Source organism: Mchenga conophoros, linkage group LG11, assembly GCF_057382185.1.
Source record: "Mchenga conophoros isolate Kocher_MC1m ecotype Shallow Benthic linkage group LG11, M_conophoros_male_GT1.1, whole genome shotgun sequence".
Lineage (NCBI taxonomy): Eukaryota > Metazoa > Chordata > Actinopteri > Cichliformes > Cichlidae > Mchenga > Mchenga conophoros.
The window spans coordinates 11,318,909-11,341,906 of NC_140536.1; the positions used below are offsets into that span (position 1 = coordinate 11,318,909).

At 42.1% G+C, this 22,998-nt stretch overlaps 1 protein-coding gene across 4 annotated transcripts in view; it reads left to right on the plus strand.

Moving 5' to 3' along the window:
- Positions 1–22,998, plus strand: part of macf1b (microtubule actin crosslinking factor 1b) — a 30,907-nt gene that overhangs the window by 4,691 nt on the left and 3,218 nt on the right. Inside the window, exons 1-34 of one of the 4 annotated variants that reach the window (XM_085290891.1) lie at positions 7,867–8,476; positions 11,467–12,203; positions 12,382–12,429; positions 12,565–12,735; positions 13,276–13,442; positions 13,528–13,687; positions 13,800–13,884; positions 14,163–14,407; positions 14,994–15,113; positions 15,231–15,338; positions 15,432–15,650; positions 15,964–16,167; positions 16,245–16,476; positions 16,593–16,819; positions 16,912–17,034; positions 17,119–17,220; positions 17,335–17,436; positions 17,559–17,723; positions 17,916–18,071; positions 18,344–18,541; positions 18,660–18,788; positions 18,896–19,066; positions 19,200–19,355; positions 19,482–19,688; positions 19,807–19,926; positions 20,020–20,189; positions 20,318–20,477; positions 20,782–20,976; positions 21,250–21,375; positions 21,604–21,747; positions 21,942–22,130; positions 22,249–22,363; positions 22,497–22,663; positions 22,824–22,986. In XM_085290891.1, the coding sequence (XP_085147017.1) occupies positions 11,547–12,203; positions 12,382–12,429; positions 12,565–12,735; positions 13,276–13,442; positions 13,528–13,687; positions 13,800–13,884; positions 14,163–14,407; positions 14,994–15,113; positions 15,231–15,338; positions 15,432–15,650; positions 15,964–16,167; positions 16,245–16,476; positions 16,593–16,819; positions 16,912–17,034; positions 17,119–17,220; positions 17,335–17,436; positions 17,559–17,723; positions 17,916–18,071; positions 18,344–18,541; positions 18,660–18,788; positions 18,896–19,066; positions 19,200–19,355; positions 19,482–19,688; positions 19,807–19,926; positions 20,020–20,189; positions 20,318–20,477; positions 20,782–20,976; positions 21,250–21,375; positions 21,604–21,747; positions 21,942–22,130; positions 22,249–22,363; positions 22,497–22,663; positions 22,824–22,986 (5,701 nt within the window). In that variant the 5' untranslated portion in view covers positions 7,867–8,476; positions 11,467–11,546. Of the gene's footprint in view, positions 1–7,866; positions 8,477–11,253; positions 12,204–12,381; positions 12,430–12,564; positions 12,736–13,275; positions 13,443–13,527; positions 13,688–13,799; positions 13,885–14,162; positions 14,408–14,993; positions 15,114–15,230; positions 15,339–15,431; positions 15,651–15,963; positions 16,168–16,244; positions 16,477–16,592; positions 16,820–16,911; positions 17,035–17,118; positions 17,221–17,334; positions 17,437–17,558; positions 17,724–17,915; positions 18,072–18,343; positions 18,542–18,659; positions 18,789–18,895; positions 19,067–19,199; positions 19,356–19,481; positions 19,689–19,806; positions 19,927–20,019; positions 20,190–20,317; positions 20,478–20,781; positions 20,977–21,249; positions 21,376–21,603; positions 21,748–21,941; positions 22,131–22,248; positions 22,364–22,496; positions 22,664–22,823; positions 22,987–22,998 lie in introns of those variants that run through there. The other 3 variants (XM_085290890.1, XM_085290892.1, XM_085290893.1) reach the window with 3 other exon arrangements.

Below are 22,998 nucleotides of genomic sequence, written 5' to 3' on the forward strand. Positions count from 1 at the left end.
CTTCTACTTCAGCTGCTCAATTTCCTAATGGAGATTAGGCTCCGTTTTAACAATAGTATACTGGATCCTGTAAACGATGTGGAGACTAAGAGAGCAAAGAAATCAAAGGGAAGCTAAACCAATGACTCATGCAAGTCACTATACTGAGACCTTTGAGTGTACTGAAAGAGAGGAGCAGGAGTGTGGAAGTTTGTCAAAATACTCAGAGGGCCACTGAGGTGGTCCTCGTCCCCTCCTGCAGAGAGACTTCTTTAGACCACAGGAGGACAGAGGGGCTGGGGAATCAGACCCTATTGTGCCTGGCCTGGACAACCGGGCTAGAGAAGTGCTTGGCACTGGAGGCCCTCTGCACGCATGAGCGAACACATTGAAAAGACATCAGACTCAGATGGGAGGAAGAGGCAAGGGGGCAGGAAAAAAAAGAAAAGAAAGGAAAGCAGGATTTTTACGGTAAAAGCATTCAGATCTAACTAAGTGGGCATTTACTGAACACAATTAGATTTAGTCATACAACCAAATTTTTTACAAATATTTATAAATGCAACTTGTCGCAACCGAACCCAGTTACAGTTAGCCAGTTACAACCAGGCTTACTAACTGGGTTACTGGTGATTGAGAAAATTGCAAGATAATAATCAAAAAACCAAACAAGTATTAGAAAAATGCAGGTCATAGTGGAATGCCATTTTGCTCTTCAAATGTTGGACTCTCTCTTGCTTTTATCGATAAATGTTAATGCTATTAAAATGTAAGGGTTTCCTTTCAGTCTAGCTGCCCATGAAGTTTGTCATGTTTCCATCAACTGTTACTTTTTAGTCAAATTACTTCAGTTTTATACAACTATAAGAGACCATGTATGGCTAAACTCTAAATGTGAATCTAAATTTGCTAATTTACTATTTCTGCTTGTCTCACAGCATTTTGTGCTTTATTATCACTTAAATAATTAATTCAGCTTTGAATAAAGGAACATTTTCATTTTGGTTACCCTATTGTCCAGTAAATGAAAGCTATCCCTGCTCATAACATTAACATATTACGACTCTGTGGGGTACAAGGAAGGCACGGTAATATTTCATGTGATTATTCCTAGTGAGGGGTGACTGCACCTTTTCAATCATCTGTGAATCGGTTGCACACAAGGATTAAGAGGTGTTTGATTTGATTGATTTAGTCTGGGCATGGGTTTCACAGTCCTGACTGAATTTTCAAGGCATTGATTAACTGAAAAGGAACAGAATAAACCTGTACGTATATCTTTTGTTTTTTAAAACAGAAGCTCTTTTTAGTTATTCATTCTTCAGACATTTTACATTTTGTGTCTGAAAGCGGCTACCGTTTCCTTGGGGACCAACGTTAAAGATACGGCGCCACATCTTATCGCATAGCTGGAAGGTTTTGGTGAGCTTCAGCCTTTTTTATTTTTCATACTTCCAATGGCTGAGACATAGCTTGTATTATTTATATTAATGTAGAGCATGAATTTTATACATATCTGGATTTAAAATGATTAAAAATAAACAAATACAATTGCAATTGAAATACAAAAACACAAACATTACTTTAGGAAATATTACAGATCAGAAAAAGGAAAAAACATATAAAGACATCCCGTGTACGCTTCACAATCTGCAGAGCAGACATCAAGAGTTACTGGCCGTCCATGACAAAGTACAACAAACAAAAAATGACAAGGAAAAGAAAGTTTGAGAAGGAAAATATGAGGAACTGGAAGAAAAGCATGAGGAAAAGCAATAAAAATTAGAAAAACTGGAGAAAAAGTGTAAAAACCTTGAGGTGCAGCATGAAGAGATGACAAAGCTCACAGCACAGAACAAAGATCTGCAGGAAGTGTGCCTGAAAAAGAAGAAAAAGCACTTCAAGTTTTTCCAGAAGAAAGACTCTGTTGCTTCTACAATTCAGCTGGACAAGAGTTGCCCAACAGGGGCAAATCATACAATAAATGACGCAAATAAATTCACGGTGCTTCAGGGTCTTATTCAATCTCAGTGTTGTTTAGAAAACTCAAAGACACAAGAAAGAAGCATCATTCAGATTAGCCGCATATTAACTTAAAATCTGATGCAGCCGTCCAACACAATCTCAGTCTCCATGTCTTCTCTAGGGAAAATAATTATTTAATCTTCAAAAGGAAACATAGTGAAGCTTTAGTCTGAACCCCAGCGAGAGAAATAAATAAAGGAGTGAAATAAAGGAGTGTCTTTTATCTGTACCATTCCTTTATCATACTGCATCCGACCACAGACCTTTGTCATGGTAATGCTGTTAGTCTGCTGCACTGCTGGTTCCAGTCTGGCCTGAGGGACTTGTTAGTTAGCAGCATGAATAAGGACATCCCTTGGCATCCCCTCCGCCACAATACAGACCCTTCTCCAAAGCAGAGGGGAGAGTTACACACCTGCTCCTTAACACAAAACAAGCAATGAAGCATCTTACTCTGTTTTCCCATGAACTCTCAATTACGCCTTAAGCTTTAAATTGGACACTGTAAATTATGAATGTGATAAAAATCTAAATGGAATTTGTGCATCTGTTTCTTACAGTCCAGAGAAACCTGAACATAGTTGGTAGTAGTATTTTGGCAGTCGTAACAAGTTATTTGCTAACATTGATGCCATGATCAGGCTTTGTGCAGGCAGGATGAGGACCCAAACGCAAACTCACAGAAAAAAAACAGGACTGAACTCAAAATACAGCTTTATTTCTGACAAAAGATAACAGCGATACAAAATAATATGAAACTGAACTGGGAAGTACTAAGGAACTGACTTACAAGGAAACACACGGAGGGGCACACAGTCATGAGGGAGAACACGACACTGAACTGAGGGAGATGTGGACATAAATGCACAGAGGGTAAACGAGGGAAGTGAGAGCACATGGGAAACACAGCTGACACAGATAATCGTAACGAGACAGGGCAGGGGTGAACACAACATGACGCATACTGACGAGAGACTGTCAAAGTAAAACAGGAAGTACACAGAGGTTCAGACAGGAGGAGAGAGCACAGACATAACTGAAAACATGGAATAAACACAAGGAGGGGAAACAAGGGTTCACAGATACATAAAGGGGCACACAGGAGGTAACCAAATAAGGAACATCTTAACTAAACAACCTAGGAACCAAGGCATAAATAGAGAACAAAATACAAAACACACAAAAACTAAGAATACTGGGCCAACATGGCCCAGGACCATGACAACTGAGCACAACCAGAGATATGCAAGTGTAAAAAATTGTTTTTTTAAATGGATTAATACTTCTTTGGGAACACCACAGCAGATCATTCTCTACCTCTTTTTACTCTGTCCGACTCACAGGATGGTTAATCTGAACTGCATGCTTATCTGAACTTGTAAGTTATAGAACTAATTAAGTGGCAAAATTTCCAATCTGTTTAACAAGACAGAAACTGAATGTAATTTCATACACTTCTCCGTCCACTTTGCCTTACCTGCACTTTTTCTCATCTCTCTTCTGAACCTATAATGCCACTTTAAGAGCAAGTTGATTAACGTGTTAATGAAATTATTAGCACAATCGCTGCACTTTCTACATTTCTCTTTACATATATCACCGTAGAAATAATTTTACCCACTACACTGGCACTTTAAAAATGAAAACGCATCAGAGAGGCTGAAAACCGCAGTTGCAGCGATGGTAATTTCAACTTTCCTTTTGTACGGTGGCAGAACAAAATGTGACTGACACGTCAAAGTGACAACGCTTTGTCAATAAAGGTTAAGGTCAAAAGTTCTTCTCTCCATCACCCCCCCCCCTCCCCCCGCCCCCAGTCCATGCTGATGAGATAAAGACACTTTGTGTTTTAAAGGTCTCTGGTTTAACTCAGACTTTGGCAGATTCTGCATCCCAACTAAACCCCGTGAGGACGACTTCAAAACAACAAAACAAACTCAGGAAAGGCAGTGAAAGATCAGAACCTATTATCCGCGCCTCTCTGTCCCTGACAGCTTGCAAACAGTAACCCTCCTCTGACGCTGTCATAACCTTTAGGAAAGACGAGGCTTGTTGCCGAAAAGGCAAACGGATAATCCATTAGGCTCAGATGGCCGTGAAGTAAATTTGTTTATTTTAACTTGAATCTTATTTTGAAAACAATTTGATGTTCTTTTTGTTCTCGTAGCGCATCTAATTCATTTTCATCTTAATGCACTTTGGGTAATCTCGTCCATTACAGACTTTTTGTCCACAGCAGTATGGGGTCTCTTCTTTTACTGCCCATGCTTTCCTGTTCTCAGTATAAAATGCAGACTTATGGCTTTAAATTTTCTCCTCCTGGCAGCGATTGAATCAAATGCATACTTGATGATGTGGCTGAACTCCTCTATCCTCGAGTGGCTGAATCCTTCTCTCACCCACGGGTGTGATTTCCAGTATCCAGGCAGCCCAGTAGGGCCCAAGCAACCCAGCAGGAAAACCCATCAGCTTTTCATCCACTTTTCTTGGAAAGGACCTCTTTGGTGATAAATGACAGTGTGTGTGTGCTGAATAGTGCTTCTGGTTTGACCCTCAAAAGGGACCTTCTCTTTTTTTCATTTCTTGTGAAGAGGGCTAATTACCATGTTCTGTAGAAGAGCTATTGAGGTCTTATTTAATTTGAAGGCAGCAGAGAGGATGAGATAGGGGAGGAGGGGGGAAAACAAGCCTGTAAAATTAATCTTTTCTCTCAGGTCCTTTGGCACACGGGATCTGTGATCAAATTTAGGCTCCCATTGGACACTAATTTGATATCACATTAATTTGGGCTTTAATCAATTTTCAAACCTGTGTCCACTCCATTATCACATGCATTTTGGGAATCTGGATTCGGCAGAAGGAAAAATGAGATGATTTCACTACAGTTTCACCAGCTTATTGCATCATTGCATAGCTCAAAGTGCCAGCTGCTCTTTAACCACACCAGCCTTCTTTTTGAGAACTATTTGAAGCTCTATGTGCACCTACTGTGAAATGGAGAGGGGAGATTTTGGCAAAGTATTTAATTAGTACTGAGGGGACTGGAGGATGGTGAAAGCAGGGATCAGGTGTCATGGATTTACAACAATGTCTTCCTGGCAAAGTAGTGCCCCTTTACTGCCAGCTCCTTTCAGAAAAGAAGAAAGGGGGGACGGGGAATGTGGGACTTACTTTCTCATTAAGCAGCTAAAGACAAAAGCTCTCAAAGTGACCTAAGGAAACAGCTATCAATGAATGTGTGGATCTTTTACTGCTAAACCGTTAGCTAAAGGTGTTCATGGTATGTGACTGCTTTCTGTATTACTGTACATTTCCAGGGGTGTGTAATACAGAAAGCCTTTTGTCCTATAAGACAAGACAGCGAAGCTTTGAATCTGCACTGGAGTGTTCAGAGGTTAAATAACTTGACCTTCAGAGGTCATTCTATTCAATTAAGCCACTCTCTCACTGGCCACAGTGACAGGCTTTTTTTCCCCAGTTTTTTCCCTCTATGACATCGTCTACTTCTTTCCTTTTTTTCCAAACATCAGTTGCATAAATTTAAGTTGTAGAGGGCTGGGGGTCAGAAGTGGGGGACTGTTGTAGGAGTTGAGGATCACCGAAAACCTGAAACACATTCAAAGCAGATTAAACAGCCTATTTTTACCATCACAAGACTCTTCATGTGTCATTAACACAGGAAGGTCTTGAATGCTGTTGAGCACAATAGAACAATGACTGTTTAACCAAAATTTCACTATGAAAGATTTTAGAAACAGAACATAGCCGTGTTAGCTGTCAGAAGACAGAGGGACAGAATCCTACTGTTAGCTCAACCTCACCACATCCACTTTTAATAGACCCAACAGAGCAGTTTCACATTATATGTTTTAATGGCACGTTTTAGGTTATTTACCCATGGGGTCGCCACAGTGGATGGCTCTCCCTGTTTCATTTACCACAGATTTTACACCGGATGCCCTTCCTGATGCAATCCTCCCATTTATCTGGGCTTTGGGACCAGCACTACGAGTAGACTAGCTTGTGACACTCCCCATATCCTGGCTATGTGGCTCCTTCCGGTCTTGAATCAGGAACATATTATTACTGTATATGTTGTAGTAATGCTATCAAACAGCTTATATACTACCAACTATTGGTCAGTCCATGCTACATCTCACAAGATATTTCTAAAGATATTCGTTACCTCCATTAATATGGATGAATCCTCATGGTGATTTTCATACTTTTGCGTTGGGTCCAGATGACCTTTTTTTGGTTTTTGGTTTTGTTGGGGTATTTAATAAATACTGAATTAATTTAGGAAAAAGAAAATAGTGATTGCACCTGGGTTGATTGACAAAGTCAGAAATATTTCCAGCAGCTACAATAATTGTTAGTTATCATGGTTATTAGCATGTTAAATAAAGGCTAAGATGCTGAAGCTGTTAGCATATGATAACATTTAGCAGAAATTAACATTATTTAGACCGCTGGTTTGACTCTAGACCAGTTTTGTGTTGTCTGGTGTTTAGTCTAAAGTGAAAGTAGATTATCAAAAACGGTAATCTTGGGCCGGGCAATGTGTTTCATTTTAAAGGGATGAAAAAAGTATATTGCTTATTTTAATCGATTGTAACTCTTTGTTAACGGAGTTACGTTGTCGCTCTGAGACACAAACTGAATAAACCAGGACTCGGCGCACATTTCATGCAAACAAAGTTTACAGTGACAGCTTCCAAGACATTTCTACTCACGTGTAACGCAGTAGGCACTTCACACGAGAACAATTGATATCGATTTTATGATATAAGTACCTGTTCAGTGAATGCACATTAACATTCCTGCTGCTGTTAAGATATTGCAGTTCATGGCAACACTGGCTGAGAAGTGTGGCTTAGGCAGCAGGCTGAGTGGCAGGTATCTACATGTACGACTGAGTGGATGTGTACAGGCGAGACAGAGTGAAAAAGAGTGTGTGTGCAAGGTGCATGCATGTGTTTGATTGTTTGGTTGGCTGGAGAAAGATAGAAGGAAAAATGATAAAGAGGGCAGAGCTTGGCCTTGTTACTAAGGTACTCGCATAAATGCATGTGTTTATGTATCCCGCTTTCACATCATTTCCAGACATTTTTTGGCGTTACTTATGGCATTGGTCATGTTTGAAGCAATACCAGAAATGTGTTAAAACATGGTTGCCCAGATTATTCACCTTAAATGATAAGGATGTATTTTTGTAATGGCGTTGGCATACATAATGCTTGGTGTATTGCATTTCTAAGGCAAATATTGTGACTTCCTTAAATGGGGCATGATAGAATTCCACCATAGGGGTCTTTCCTTGCTTTCCCATGCCAAAAGCATAGAAAAGACTCTGTATTATCTTCCCGTTGCTCTCTATTTTGTGTTTGCTTCCAGCCTCTTTGTTTACAGGGTTGAGTTGCAGTGGCTGGAAGTGAGTTGAAAAGTAATCTGAGATGTTTTACAGTAATTAGTTGTCCTCGTTGCTGCTGTGGAGACTGCTGTACTGCCTCAGAATGGGGAATCGGGGACTGCAAGGGGGTTGGGGTGAATGTGTAAGTGGGTGGATGGCAGGGTGGGTGTGGGTCCCTTCTTTTGTAGCCTGCACTACTCTCCCTCGCCGTCGAGAGAGGGAATGGGCCGAGGCAGCTGTCACTTACCATGTGAATGTTTCAAGGGCGTCTTTAGAAAACTCTCCTTTTTTTTGCCCCCCACCCCATTTTTCATGAAGAAGCAGCATGGAGTTTCTGAGCCACAGTCGGACCCAGAGGAGGGGCTTTGTTGGATGAGAAGGGGGAGAGTGAGAGAGAAAAAATAAGCCTGGGGAAGGTAAAGGGGGCACTTTGCTGCCAGGCTGCCCGGAACAGGAGCAACCTGAGCATCAGCAGCACTGGTGGGAATAGCGCTGCCACGCCGTTATATGGAACTGGCACAATTTGACCTCAATGTGAAAACTGCTCTTGGCTGGGAACTGTGGGAGTTCAACTGAGCCGTTGGAATACATTGTCTCCATCTGGGCGCACTATCCCATCGGTGGCGTTAACAAGGAAAGAATTCCTCCATCGCAGCTCCCATAACAAAGAAGAAAGGGAGAGGAGCAGAGCTGGTGGGAGGAGAAGTGAAGTGACGGGAGGGGAAGGGTGCACTGTGAAGGGAGAGGAGGGCATTGTTTGCCTGTGACTGTGGGCAACGGAAAAGCATGAGTTATCAGGACATGTGTGAGTGTGTTTAGAAAGTGTGTTTGTATGCGAGCATGTGTGAATGAGTGCACTTGATTGAGTGTGAGCTGGAGGGAGCATGCATGTGTATGCATTCGGGGAGCCTTCAGTTCAGGATGTTGGAGGTGGGAGGCCATTCAAGGGATGCTCAAACAAAGCTGGATTTTTTTTCTATCTTTGTCTTCTTTTTGAACGGTGATTGAGGAGTAGCTGGATTCCTTTACTCATGCTGTTGGGCTCGACTGTGCTTCGGGGTAAGTGTAATTCACGTAAGCTTCTAACCGCCAAAACTGCCACTAAGTCAGGGCTGGCCTAGAGAGACTTTGGTTTTGCACTTTGCTGGTCAGGGATTAAACTAAGAGGTCGTAGCAGTGAGAGATCCAACTGAAGGATTTTCTGCATTTACTCAGTTCAAGAGGCAATAAAATATTCCAAAGCATCAATATGAATGGATCATTCAAATGTAAGTACATAAGTGTATTTTATTTAGTTCAGCTATATATTCTTTGTGAACATTTTCTCAATTCCTTGTATGGAGACATGCCCCTTTTACAACAGCTACAACTAGCACATTGTATTTTATATAGTAGTGCTGTATTGCACATTTAGAGGACAGTGTGCAACCTTGTACATTATCCACCCTAAAATGTTATGAGTCTCATGGGTGAATGCACAGCTGCCATCCCTGATTAGGGACCACTACAATGATTACTACTTCAGGACCTCCCTCAACAGAAACCAGCACACAACAGTGACACAACATTAAGGCTCTACTGTTCTGATTGATGATTATTGTTCGCCACTAATTACCAGTCCACTCGTATCGAGCTTATTACACCAAATCAGTGTATAAATATGATGAAAAACATACAATACAAATATCCTCTATATGGTATTTTAGATGCTCATAATGCAAAATTAGCAATGAATATTGCTAATTTTGATGTTCGTGCTTTTATACTATATACAAGTCCCTATACTATAGTCATAATCCAATTCATCAGGAAATGGACTGCGGTCGTGTATCATAAATCACAGCTGAGAGCAGAGAAAGGGCCATTTGAATTAAGGGCCATTTTAAAGGTGGTTAAGTGATGGGATGGTTAGGTCAATATCAGTTATATAGTAGAGTGGCTCTCTGGTTGCCTGGCTCCCTTTCATCTACCATTGTGCAAAAAGGTGAGAGGTGTATATCAGATCCAGGGATGCTGAGAAGGGATTCTTTCATGAAATAATGTAGGTCACTGTGTTAGTACATGTCCTCCTTAAAAACTGAATGATTATTGGGGTTTTTTTCACTCTATATCAGGTCTAAGGGGTCAAGGCAACATAATGAGAATAAGAGTACATAAGCCTGTGTATTTCAAACAGAATCTCCTTTTTACTGTAGCATGTGATGAAAGTGGTCCTCAGCATATCCTCACACAGTGTGCTGTGAGATCACTGTAAGAGCAGCCGTGTAGTTTAGTAAATGACCACACATGTGGTGCGGTAACCAGAGAAGGCACACCCTCTCTGCTGAATTGTTAACCCATATGGACAGAGCCACAGACACTCTCTCGCTTCCTCGGGAGACTGCTGGGCAGTGATCTGGCCTAACTGGGTAATCATTGATCTTCAGGCTGGGGCTTTGTCTGGGCACTACTCTCTGATCTGACTGTGTACTCCCCTGTGGTTTCTTAACTGCATCATCTGCTCAGCAGAAACATGCATGATGTAGGTAATTGCTAGCTTAATGCACATGGAGGCATCATACCAACATAGGTGATATTTAGATTCCCATCCAGTTAAACACTGTCAGATTTCATCTTACTACAGTGATCAAGCATATGTAACCTTAGCTCCTTTATGGGTGTGCCAATTTGAATGAAACTTTTCATAAACATCGTCACACATACAGCTATATATATATAATAAATAAGAATTGAGTCAAACAAAAAAGGAGAACCAAATGAAGGACTTTAAAAAGCCCGCCTAAGGCAGATCTGATTTAAATTTGTTTTGTATATTGACAGTAGAGAGACGTTCTCCTTGGCTGTAGACTTTTTTGTCTAAGAAGCTGCAAAAATAAAGAAGCTGCATCTACAGGCTATTATTTTAGCAATCGATTATGGGTGTAATATACAGAATAACTGTCTATCTTTATAGCACTGTACATCCACATCCTCCGCATTCTCAGTAGTTTGAGGAGCCAACATCCCAATTTCCTCTTTGATGACCCATAGAGGCCCCCCACAGATCTTTAGTCACCGAGCATGACCTGAAATGACCTGTAATAATTCTGAATGGACCAGTCCAATCATGACTCAGAGGAGGACCTAACTTCAACAGCACCCCTCCCTGTGCTATCCTGATGGGCTCACCTCAGCTCCACTAGACCGAGATAATTACTCTCACCTTTAACCTTCCTGTTAAAACAATGAAGGCTCTGAGCTGAGGGACAGGCAGACAGGCTAACACCGTAAACTGTCACTCATGTAGTAATTTGATCAGGTTAGATGGTGATCAGATCATTTTTGTATTCAGAATTCTGCAGTAGTAGTGTGGTAATAGGAGAGAGTCAGGCTTTAGTTTTCCATAAAGGTCACCAGCTATCAGTCTGTGTAATAACAGTGTATACTGTAAGGTATGCTACTGATTGGTGTCTGTTACACCAACAACTCCCCCACTACTCTCATGCCGCTTAGTTTTCCTGCACCTCCTCTTGTTGTCACCCTCTAGAAAGGCGATGTCTGCGTGTTAATGGCTGTCATATTTGATCAGATCCTTAGCGGCTTTCCCAGGACTGGTCCAGGCTGAGTTACAGAAAGCGCTGGCTGATTGCCACTGCTTTTTCTGTGCCAGGCTCAACAGTGGGATCATCGACAAGCCTGTCACATTGATTTCTAAGCCCAGAATATTTCGGTTGGTGATGTGACATAGAGGGGAGTGCGTGTGTTTGCGGGTGTTTATGTGAAATCTAGACAAAGGGATGGGGAGTATCCTGGCCAAGTATCTCTGATGCATTTTCCTATGGTCCTTCAGTGCCAAGAAAAGGGCAACACTGGCAAAGAAATGTAGCAAATGGAGAATGTGAGACACTGATTTACTTTATTTGTTAGCAGTTTTCTGGACGTGTAAGCTATGCAAGGAGTAACTCGTGCCTTTGAAACTGGGAAGCTATGCTTTTAAAATAAGTATTATTTTGTAGATTCACAAACTGAGCAATTATTCATTGCATGATGACCCCCTTGTCTTATTTTAGGTAGCTGAAGAAACTCCCGCATGCATGGCCGCTGGCCCTTACCTGACCTATTACCTCATTAGCCACTGGGCTGAAGGATTATGGGCAACCTCATCAGCCGGCCCAGCTGCCTGGGCCAGAAGTCCAAGCATGTCAGGTCAGATGAGGACTTTCTGAAGGAGTGCTACCAACGAAGAAAAGAGTGGCAGCCCGCAGAGCAACATGGGGAGACCAAAAAGGAAGAGACTATCAAAGACAAAGCCAACGATGATGCGAGCAAGGAAAGAGAGGTGGAGAGTTACAAGGAACCCCAGGAAATTGATCTTAAAAGGGAGCAGGGAGCTGAAACTCCCATTTCAGATAAACCCCTTCACAGCTCTCCTGCGTCAACAATCAGGAGTACCAGTACTCTAGAAAATGCTTGGCAAGGCAGCCCGTCTCCCATAAAAACTTCTCGAAATGGCACCTTGACAAGGAGGACAGTGCCTCCTGAGTTCGCCAGATCACCTCTGGCTCACCCAGAGAAAACCGCTGCAGAGAGGAGGGCCAGCTTCCAGAGGAGAGACTCTAGAGAAGGAAGCCCCTGGTCCTGGAAGAATGTGGCATCACGTGAGGTCACAGAAGTGACAGAGGTGACAGAGACAACTGTAACAGAAATTGTGGAAGTGACAGAGTATCCACCAGGAGATAAAGGAGGGAACCCGATTGTCACCAGAACCGTGAGAGTCTTGAATGGTGTCGCGGAGGAACTTGCAGAGGTTGAAAACAACACGACTCTCAAATATGAGAAGTTGTATCTGGTTTTCTTTTCACTCTTTCCATTATTCTTTCTATCCTAGAACTCTCTCTGTCTGTACAGGCAATATGTTTTTTGGGTATTTCTATATCAAAATTTTTATGAATTGACAAAACACTAGGATTGTCTTTACTTTGCAGCTCCAAAGTTCAAGCTCAGATCAGGATCCCACCCTGGATAAATGGAGGGTAGGTTTTACCCATATCATATTTCTGTTGTAGTTAAGCCGATTATATTTCAGGTGAAACAACCTTGTTTTAAAGAAAACATTTTTTATTCACAGTTAAGAAATTGATACTGATATGTTGTGGTCTTTTGTCAAGGGAACAAGATCTGCCTTGGCACTAAAGGATGTTTCTACAGATTCTGAAACATTTCTCCAAAACCTGGAAGCTTTGCTTAAATGGGTCAAAGAAATAGAGGAGCTCACAGCAAATCAGAAACCCCCATCATCAGAGGTGAAAGTGGTGAAAGCACAGCTCCAAGAACAAAAGGTTTGTTACGTTCAACATTGCATCATAGTTTCATGTTTCCACTGAGTTCTGCAGTGGGCAAAAAGAATTACCTATAGGAAGATGTCCTGAATCCATGGAAAATGCTCTAGTGCTTCCGTTTTAAGGTAAATCTGCTCTATTCAGCAGTGAATGGGTGGTGTTTATCACCACAATGAGCTTCAGTAAGTCTTTGTCTACATGTCCTGAGGGCATATAAAAGCAGGGAAGTCTCTCACCTTTCAGCGGCAGTCACACCCATTGTGTGCTCTTTGGAGGAGGTGAAACCTGTCTGGTTCTTGATAATGTAGGTTTGTGAAACAGGACTCCCCCCTCACTGACTGGCACAAAAACAGGAAGAAAAACAAAAAAAGCAAAAATAAAAGGGGAGGCGGATTTAAGAAATATTAACAGGTGCAAGCAATGTCGTGTCTCAGAAATCGTACATAAAATGTTAAGAATAGGTTTTCTGTATAGCAGTATCAATAGTGTTTGTGATTCCACATAATATCACTTCACCTGAGATATTCAGCTGTTTCACAGCTCTTGCAGCGTCTCCTAACAGACCGGAGGCGTAGTATGACCTCCATGATGTCAGAAGGCACTCAGCTGGTGGAGGCCCATGTGGGAGAAGAAGGGGAGCAAGTAAAGGTCAAACTATCCACTCTTAATCAGAAGTGGGAGGCCTTACAACAGGAAGCAGAACAAAGGTGAACCACTTTTACTATCAATATTGATTTGACAAGACTGCATCACGAGACAAACATCACTCACTGATTACGGGGACTTTCGTAGGAGGGCAAGCCTGGAGCTCATCCTTCCCAGGGCCCAGCTGTTCCAGGAAGGAGTGGACAGCTTGCAGCAATGGCTCATATCTATGGAACAGACTCTAGCTGAACTTCGAAATGCAGAAAGAGTAATGCTGCATCTCACAGAGGCCTCCGACCGGGCCAAGGTTAGAAATCTAAAGCGAATGGACTGCCATGCAAAGTAAAGGTGGATTGTATTGTTTAAATAGAAGAATAGATTTTACAATACATTTTAAACACTTTTTTTTCTTCCTTCAGGCTGTTGTTGAAGAAATTCAAGTTAAAACTGCAGAACTAGGGAAAATACAGAAGTCAGGTCATGAGCTAATGGAAGCATTATCAGGTAATGTTTACATACATCTTTAAATTAGTTATTGTAGATGGATATATTAATAATAGAAGTTCTGCCCATGTCTGTCCCTTGTCGCTTGTTTGATAACTCCTTGATTAATCAACACTATTATATGAGAAGACTGAGATGTGATCTACCACTCGTTCAAACAACTTCAAACCAAACACTGCACTTCCTTGCATCCTCAGCAGTACACCTGCCAAGTGTGATGCTGGTGGTTATTTTGATGAATGGCTACTGTGTAAATCTGGATTTACCTTTTCTTTCAGAGGAGGAAGCCCAGCAAGTACAGGAGAAGATGGATGCTTTGCGTATTCGTTGCTCTGTGCTGAGTCTGAGCAGTCTGGACGTGCTGCAGAGACTGGAACAAGCGCTTGAGGCCTCCAGTCGTTGTACCTCCAGCCAAGAGGACCTCCACCTGTGGCTGGGTCGCATTGAGCGGGAGCTCTTGGGGGCAGCAGGGGCACAGACTCATGCTGGAGATGCAGTACTATGTGCAGCTGAGAGACAAAGGGTAATGTTTACACATAATTAAAGGTTTTTAGGGTTTATACAAGGAAATACCACTTGATCGCCATTGAAAAGTGGAAGTGCAAAGCTAATGTAATATGTGGAGAAAAAAAAACATTTTCACAGGACTCTGTAAAAGTAATGTGAAGAACTAAGTACACCACCAAATTCAAAAGAGCCATCTAAGCAGCAATAAAGTAATTGCTTCTGTATGACTTCATCAATCTGTCATATTATTGTGGAGCTGGGGTTGGCATTTCATTTTCCCAAGAAGAAACTGGGACTGTCTGTTGTAGGTTTCTTGACGTTCTTGGGATTGTTGTCTTGTCACCTGATCTAATTTTGACCAAGCATTAGCTGCCGTCAAGTCAGTGTTGTTGTAGGACAGTCTTGCTCTAATTGCACTTTCATGAACTTTAAGATTTAACTGAGACCTGAAGACTCTGAGAGAAAGCCATTAGGTTTTGTGTAATTTCTTTATTGTCACATGGTGTTTTTTACTTAAGATGTTGGAAGCCTTCAGAACATATCTATTTGTATTTGAATGATAATTGTTTTGTTTATGTGACAATACTGTGTATTTTTAACAGTTGGAAAAAGCAGTGGTAAAGGAGATAGCTTGGTTCAAAGATACAGCAGCCAAACTTGAGAAGCTGAAAACTATTGATCTTGATCCAGAGCTCATCGCAGAACAGGTCTATGAGCAAAAGGTCAGGACACACACACACAGACACGATATATTATACAGTACATGCTACAGTTTTATAAGTCCATCAATAGGAATGTTTGGTAACTGATTTTAACTTGATATAATGTTACCTGTACAGATTTTAGCAGTTGAGATTCTACAACATCGGTTCAATATTGAGAAGATGGTAAAAATCACTGAAATCTTGATGACATACAGCGATGAAGGGGAAACTGGCGATCTTCGGGTACACTCTCAACTAAAATTTCATCAATGAAGCAAACACATACATGACTCGGGAGGTTTGAATGTATTTTTTCCACTGTTACATCTCCTGCAGACCCCAATTGAGGCTTTACAAGAACAATGCAACACCACCTCAGCTACCAATTCCCACGTGGTCCTGCAGCTTGAGCATGCTCAGTCACTCCTCCATCAATTCTCTGAGGGCTTTGCTGAGGTTTCACCGTGGCTTGAAGAAACTCAGACCCTGATTGGCCAGCTGTCCCTCACCACAATTAGCTATGAGGCATTTCGGGAACAACAGGACCTTTTACAGGTAAAGAAACCTGCTTTCCCATATCAGAGTGCCAGCTTTTCTCTTCTTTCATCACCCTTTTTGTGCTGGTGAACAATGAAGTCCTTTCAGACTTTATAGCCACTGCCACTATTTTTCTCTGGGTAAATGTGCTAATCTGTTAAACCATAGTTCATTAATGTAATTTACTTCATGACAGGTCTGTTGTGTCAGGCCTGTCACTGCAAGTGACACAAAGGGATTTTTTTGTCCTTTCCCTGTTCATTTCAAATGCTTTCTGGTAAATAAAGTGCTCTCTGCATTGTTAAACTTTTTTTTTCTCTCTTGTGCTTAGGGTCTTCGGGAATCTATAGCTGAACATAGACCTTTGATTGCACGTTTATGCTCTCTGGCAAAACGCCTGTCAGAACTAAACTCCATTCAGGGGGATCAGTTCTGCCGCAAGGCCACAGAGGCTGAGGAGCAGCATAGAGCTATTAGAGACCGCGTGAGAGAGACTGCCAATCTACTGGAGGAGTCCTTGCCTCGATTCACTCAGGTAAGAATCCTTGTTTGGAAATGTTCACCAGTTTGTCCTATACTGGTTCACAGCTTAATGTTTTCTTATTCCTCTAGCTGAACGAGAGGATGACTCTTATCAAAGAGAGTCTACACCGCCTGCTCAGTCGCATACAGACACCCACCTTACTTCAAGGTCTCACGCCAAGAATCCAAGAGCAGCTGCAGGACAACAAGCAAACCTTGGCTGAGTTGTCCAAACTTGAGTTAGGCCTCAGCAGCGTCAAAACACAGGCAGATGAACTACTGGCTAACACTCGGGCTGCCGGGGATGGATCAATCAGCACAGGTGACCATATTCTCAGATCTCCTGAAAACACACAAAACCACAAGCTGCAATGTTTTTAATTATGTGGAAAAGTTTAAATTCTAAGCAGTTTGCTTGCCATATCCTTGTGATCCCAGCAATTCAAGAGCGAGTGTCCAGCTTGTCCCTGCTTTGGGATGAGACACATAATCAAGCTAAAGAGAGGGAAACCTGGCTGCTCAAACTCTTGGACCTTGCCGTTAAATACTGGAGCGATGTCGGCGATGTCACAGCTGCTCTTAATGATGCTCAGCAGGCGGTTTTGGATCTCAATGCTAGTCGAACAGACTCTGAAACAATACGTCAGAGCCTTGAAACCATGCAGGTTGGTCTGGAGACTTTAAAAGGAAGCGTGCGTGAAGAACCCATATTGTTAGAAAGACATGTTGTAACTTTTTCCATCTTTTCAAAATATAGACTCTCAGGGAGGATATAGACAGTTTGCAGGGAGATCTGGACAGTCTTGGCGTTCTGGGAATGGAGCTGATGTCAGCATGCGGGGATACTGACAAACCAGATGTCACAAAGAGCCTAGATGAAGTATGAAACATATCTGAAAGTAATTTTTTTCAGCTGATTAAACTGTGCACTGACATAAAACCATATATTTTTGCTGGCTTAAAGCTCTATTGCACGTGGAACAACTTAAGCAAACTATGGAATGAATGTCACAAAAAGCTGGAGGACTCCTTGCAGATGGCACTGCATTATCAAGATACCATGCAGGTATGTGTCCAAGTGCAATACAAAACCATTTATATGGTATGCATAAATTTATAATAACATACATGTCATTATCACAGCTATATTAAATAACACACCACATCTTTTTACTATCAGGGACTGTTTGAGTGGTTGAAATCAGCTGAGCTGAGTTCTGCAGAGGAGTTCGTGGTAGGAACTGACTTGGAGTCAGTCAAAGAACAGCTATGTGACCTCAAGGTGGGTTCATTCTCCATACTGCCCTAGAACCTGCAATTACATTCATTCATAACGGCACCTTTGCCTATTAAAAGTAATGTGTTCTCTTGGTATATGTTTGCGTATGGTATCCCTTGTTTTAGGAATTGAAGCGGGAACTTTACCAAAAGAAGATTGAGATAGAAAGTCTGAACCATCGGTTTGTGTGTCGGCTGTCTCCAGGCTCAGAGCGTCCAGGCTCAATCTCGCCACTGTGTGACTTCAGACAGCGCTGGGACAGTCTGGAGTCAGAGACTGTCAACAGACAGGTAAGAAGATGACAGCAGGTAGAGTGATGCAATGCTAATGCTAATGTGGCTATTAGCTGCTATATCTGCTGTGCCACAACTTCAAAAGACATTTTACTGAAACAAAGGTGAGCTAGCCTGTAATAAATGTGTAAAAATGATCTGTTTCCAATGTTTCTAATGATATATACTATCCACTCATTATGTTTACAGCATCAGTTAGAGTGTGCTCTGCTGGGTCTCGGTCAGTTCCAAAACACACTGGATGAGCTGCACACTTGGCTTTCCAGGACCACTGAACAACTGCAGGGCAGCCAGCCAATCAGCATTGACCTGCAGGCATGTGAAATAGAGCTGGCTAAACACAAGGTTGGTGGTGGCCTTAATAAATACAGATATACTGTGACTAACATTTCAATCCAGCCTTTCAGTAGGCTACTTTGTCAACGCTGGAAACTTTGTGTGTGTATGTGTGTGTCTTGTTTATTGTATGCTTACACACCACCTATCTGAGTCATCTTATAAGAGTCAGAAATAACTAACACCAGAAAACACTTAGCCCAAAACAATCCAAGCAATACATTGCGGAAATACTATACATATGCATTAATCTCTTCCCTCCTCCTTTTTCCTTCTCAAAGGTGTTGCGGAATGATGTTATGTCTCATGTTCGCACAGTGGAATCCCTCAACAAGGCAGGCAGGGGGCTGCTGGAGGTTGGGTCCGCAGAAGGTCCACATGGTCTGCAATCTCGATTGGAGCATCTCAATGAAAGCTGGGAGTTTGTCCGCTGTGAGACTGAACGAAGGCAGCTGGAATTAGAGAACAGACTGAGTCAGGTGAAGACAGAATTATATTGTTACACTGGATCAGAAGTCTTTTTGATTGTAAAACATGATTCAGTTTATTTATATAACAAATGTTGATGCACGATATATGTATATTGTGTTGGCACAGGTGCAAGATGTTACAATGGAGATTCAGGACCTTTTACAGTGGTTGGAGAATACAGAACTGAGACTGTCCTCTTCTAAAATCATGTGGGGCATGCCGGACTCTGCAAGTGAAAGGCTCAATGCCCACTTGGTGAGGCTGATTAGAGTTTAAAATTAAAAATGTCAACTATAATCCTGGAAACATACATGTGAAGATATTGGTTCTAATTCTTTGGCTCTCCTGACTTGATGTGACAGGAGTTGTGTAATGAGATGGAGTCAAAGCTCCACACCTATACAGATGTGAAGAATGCCATTCACAGGATGCTGGAGAGCAGCGGTGTTGTGCGGGGATCGAGCACCGAACACAGCTTGTCGATTCTTGAACAGAAATGGGCGTCTGTTTACAGCAAAGTCCAGGAGCGAAAGGTCCTTTAATGTAGCACAGTCAACACGCTGCCTCTTTGAGATTTGTTTTCAGTTCCAGTGTGTTTTATTTAGTGTGTTTTATTGCAAATACATGTTATTACAGTAAATCAGAGTGTAGGACTTTTTTCTACAGGCACAGCTCACAGAGGGACTCAATTTGGCCAAGGAGTTTCACAGCAGTGTCCAGGAGCTACTCACTAAGATGAGCAAGTGTGAAGAGTCTATGGGGAACCTGCCAGCTCCTAGCTTTGTTCTGGACACAGTTTGTGCACAGCTGCACAGTCACAGAGTAGGTTTTATTTATTTATTTTTTTAAATACCTGTTGTATTTTTGTTTTTATTGCTTCCAATCCAGAGATCTAAACCCTGTAATATGTATTGGCTTTTCATTTATGAAATGCTTTTATCTATACAGACACTGGTGAATGAGGTAAACAATTATGGAGAGAAGAAGACCACAGTGGAGAACGCAGGCCTCAGACTAACTGAGCTCAGCAGAAAGGACGACTGTGATGTTATTCATAACCTAATCATGACCGTCCAGGATCGATACAAAAAGTTACAGCAGCGGACTTCAGAAAGAGGAAGGATGCTGGAGGATGTTAAAAAGAATGCCAAGCAGGTATATTTCATCTCTAATATACAGAGATATGTAACCTTGATCTTTCTCACGCGTGTATATGAATATAATGTGCCACACCCACGGAGAGCTTTGTATAAAATGTTTCTATCTCATTCAGTTTAATGAATCTTGGCGCCTCCTGGTGGACTGGATGACAGAAGTCGAACAGACATTAGACACACATAAGGAGATTGCGGTGTCCCACGAAGAGATTAAGCAACAATTGACAGAGCAAAAGGTACATTATAAACATGGTGATATGCTGTATGTGTGTAAGCACCTTTGCTGTTCACTTATGTGTCACTCATTTGCCGATCGCTCTTGTAATTAGGAGTTCCAGAAACTACTGAGATCAAAGAGGCCCATGTACGAGGCAACACTGAAGAGCGGTCGCAGTCTGCATGAAAGAGCTCAAACCTCCCACGATAGGCAGCATCTGGAGAACTTAATGGCTGAACTCAAAGACACATGGGACACCATCAGTGGCAAGTCCATGGAGAGGTACAGAACTGTATACCGTATACAACTGAATTTCTACCAATAAATGAGCCAAACATTCACATTAATACAGATAAATAACCAAAAAAAAAAGTGTACTCAAAGTGTTTGTGTTTTCTGTTTTCTTTTAGGCAACACAAGCTAGAGGAAGCACTGCTGTTCTCAGGAAGATTCACTGATGCTCTGCAGGCACTGAACGACTGGCTGTATAGAGCAGAACCCCAACTGGCTGAAGACGTACCTGTTGGTGGAGACAAAGACATGGTCAACAATCTCATAGACAAACACAAGGTACCCACAAATACAGTTTGGAAAAAATCAGCCTTTGCAACCAACCCACAGGACTTATTCTAATGTTTTCATTCTAAATGCAGTGTTATTCATTTCCTCATTTTCATATTAGAGGGTGTAATGCAGTCTTGTACATGAAGTGTTTACTAACAGTTGTATATCACATGTATTATTAATGTATATACGTACAATTAATGTTAAGTGCTACTTGTTGTACTCTGAATTTGCAGCTCATTCTTCACAGTCCTTCCTCATGAGTAAAATAAAATAGTTGGTTTTAGCCTTTTTTTTCTCTTTCTCTCAGGCCTTCCAGAAGGAGTTGGGAAAGCGAGCCGGATGCATTAGGACCCTGAAGCGCTCTGTGAGAGATCTGACCAGGAGCAGCACGGCCGACGCTCACTGGCTGCAGGAGCAGATGGATGAACTGGAGGGCCGCTGGGAAGCTGTGTGCAAACTGTCAGTCAGCAAGCAGGACAGGCTGGAGGCTGCGCTTCAGCAGGTGTTGTACACGAATAGTAAAGGCTGTGAGGCTGTCCTGTGTGTGCAACAGCTGTTTTAAAAGTAGAAGCTGGAATTTTGACATTCGGTATTAAATGCTGATTCGACTGTGTCACTTAATCTGTCAAGACATAACCTTTTGCACTGATACTGATAGCTTCTGCACAAAAACTGACAGGTAGTCGTGTTTCTTTAAGTTTTGTCAAAAGTCATGAAAAAACACATGATGTGAAGCACTAATAAGGAGCTAAACTCCCCTCCTCGTTCTTGTTAGGCTGAAAAGTTCGACGGGCTCGTTCATTGTTTCATGGAGCGGCTCACTGAGGCCGAGAGGATCCTAAAATACGGGGTCATACCAGAGGAGGAGGAAGGTCTGCTTTCCTTCCGCAAACAGCATGAGGTCAGTATAAAATTTTGTCACTCCCTGTAGAGAAATTATTTTTTTTCCAGCTTATCAGCTTCCAGTGAGTGCAGAGGACAGACTCTGCTACAGAAGAAGCTGGTGCTGATAAGAGTTTAGTGTTTGGCTGAAGGTCAGTTAAACAAAGCTGTGCTTGAGCGTAGCTGTAAGGACGGCTACCTCGAGCATCAAAAAACTCATCCAAGTCTTTTTATTGCTCCGCCACAGGAGTCGCTGTCTGCCTTGCAGGCTCAGGCAGTGGAGCTTGAGAACATCCAGTGTTTGGGTGAGGAGATTCTTGCCTCCTGCCATCCAGACTCCATAATCACCCTAAAATCGTGGATCAGTGTCACTAAGACACGCTACGAGGAAGTGAGTGCCTTTGTGCCAAAGTAATACACACAAGGTTCTATTTTCCTTTAATTATATTAAAAAACAAATCATTTGATTGTTTAGGTAACTGTTGCTATCAGTCACCAAAATGGCTTGAATGCTGGAAGACATTTTATCAATGTATAAACAGCGAGCTGTGTAATTTTCTCCCCCTCTTTTGTTTTCCGAGTCAGGTTCAGACCTGGGCCCAGCAGCAGGGCCAGAAGATCCAAGCCAGTTTGACAGCACTGGAGACAGAGAGAGAGGAAGTCCAAAGACTGCTGGACTGGATCTCATCAGCAGAGGAAGCCCTCAGCCTCAGAGATCAAGAGCCTCTGCCTGAGGCCACAGAGCATAACCAAAAACTCATTGAGCAACACACAGTATGAGTTCTTTTTCTTTGAGAGCATGAGTTATTTACCATGTTTGCACTGCAAAACCCCCAGTTTTACAACATGCTTACTGTACTTTGTAGTCTCAGTTATGGACTCCTCTCCGCAGGTATTCATGGAGGAGTTAAATAAAAAGTTCCCAGAGGTAGAACATGCCACAAAATCCTGCAAACACAAGAGCATTTCGAAGCAGCAAGTTTCCCCAAGCAAACGGCCCCTCACCAGTAAGCCACTGTGAAAACAGCATTCTGTGCATGCATTCGTAAAGGGTTAAAGGTTGAGTAGCTCACTGCTAATGACCTGTCAAGCACATACAGTATCATTTGACTGAGATGAATGATGACTTTCTTTGTCCAGAGAGAAGGAGCGCTATGAAGTTGCAGCCTGCTATACCAGTCCCCCTGGAGCACCTTGACCCTCAGACCCCACAGCTCAGTCAGCTGGTCAGTGAGTGGCAGAAACTTTGGCTCCTGTCTGTGGCGAGACAAAACCGCTTGGAACAACACCAGCAAATGCTCAAAGAGGTCATTGTGCTTTTTGCAACATAACTGTAATAACGTTGAGAGACTCTGGTACCATTGTAGGTGGCCAAAACAATAAAAATGTTTTTGAAATTATTATTAGGAGAGACATTTTGACATTCAAAGATTTAAAAAGGTTGTGATATTTTGCTGTTTCCCACAGATGGAAGAATTTGCAAACTTTGACTTTAACATTTGGCGAAAGCGTTACATACAGTGGATTAGTCATTTGAAGTCTCGGATCTTGGACGTGTTTCGCAGCATCGACCGGGACCAGGATGGACGGATTAGCCAGAAGGAGTTCATCGATTATGTTCTTGCCTCTAGTGAGACTTTCT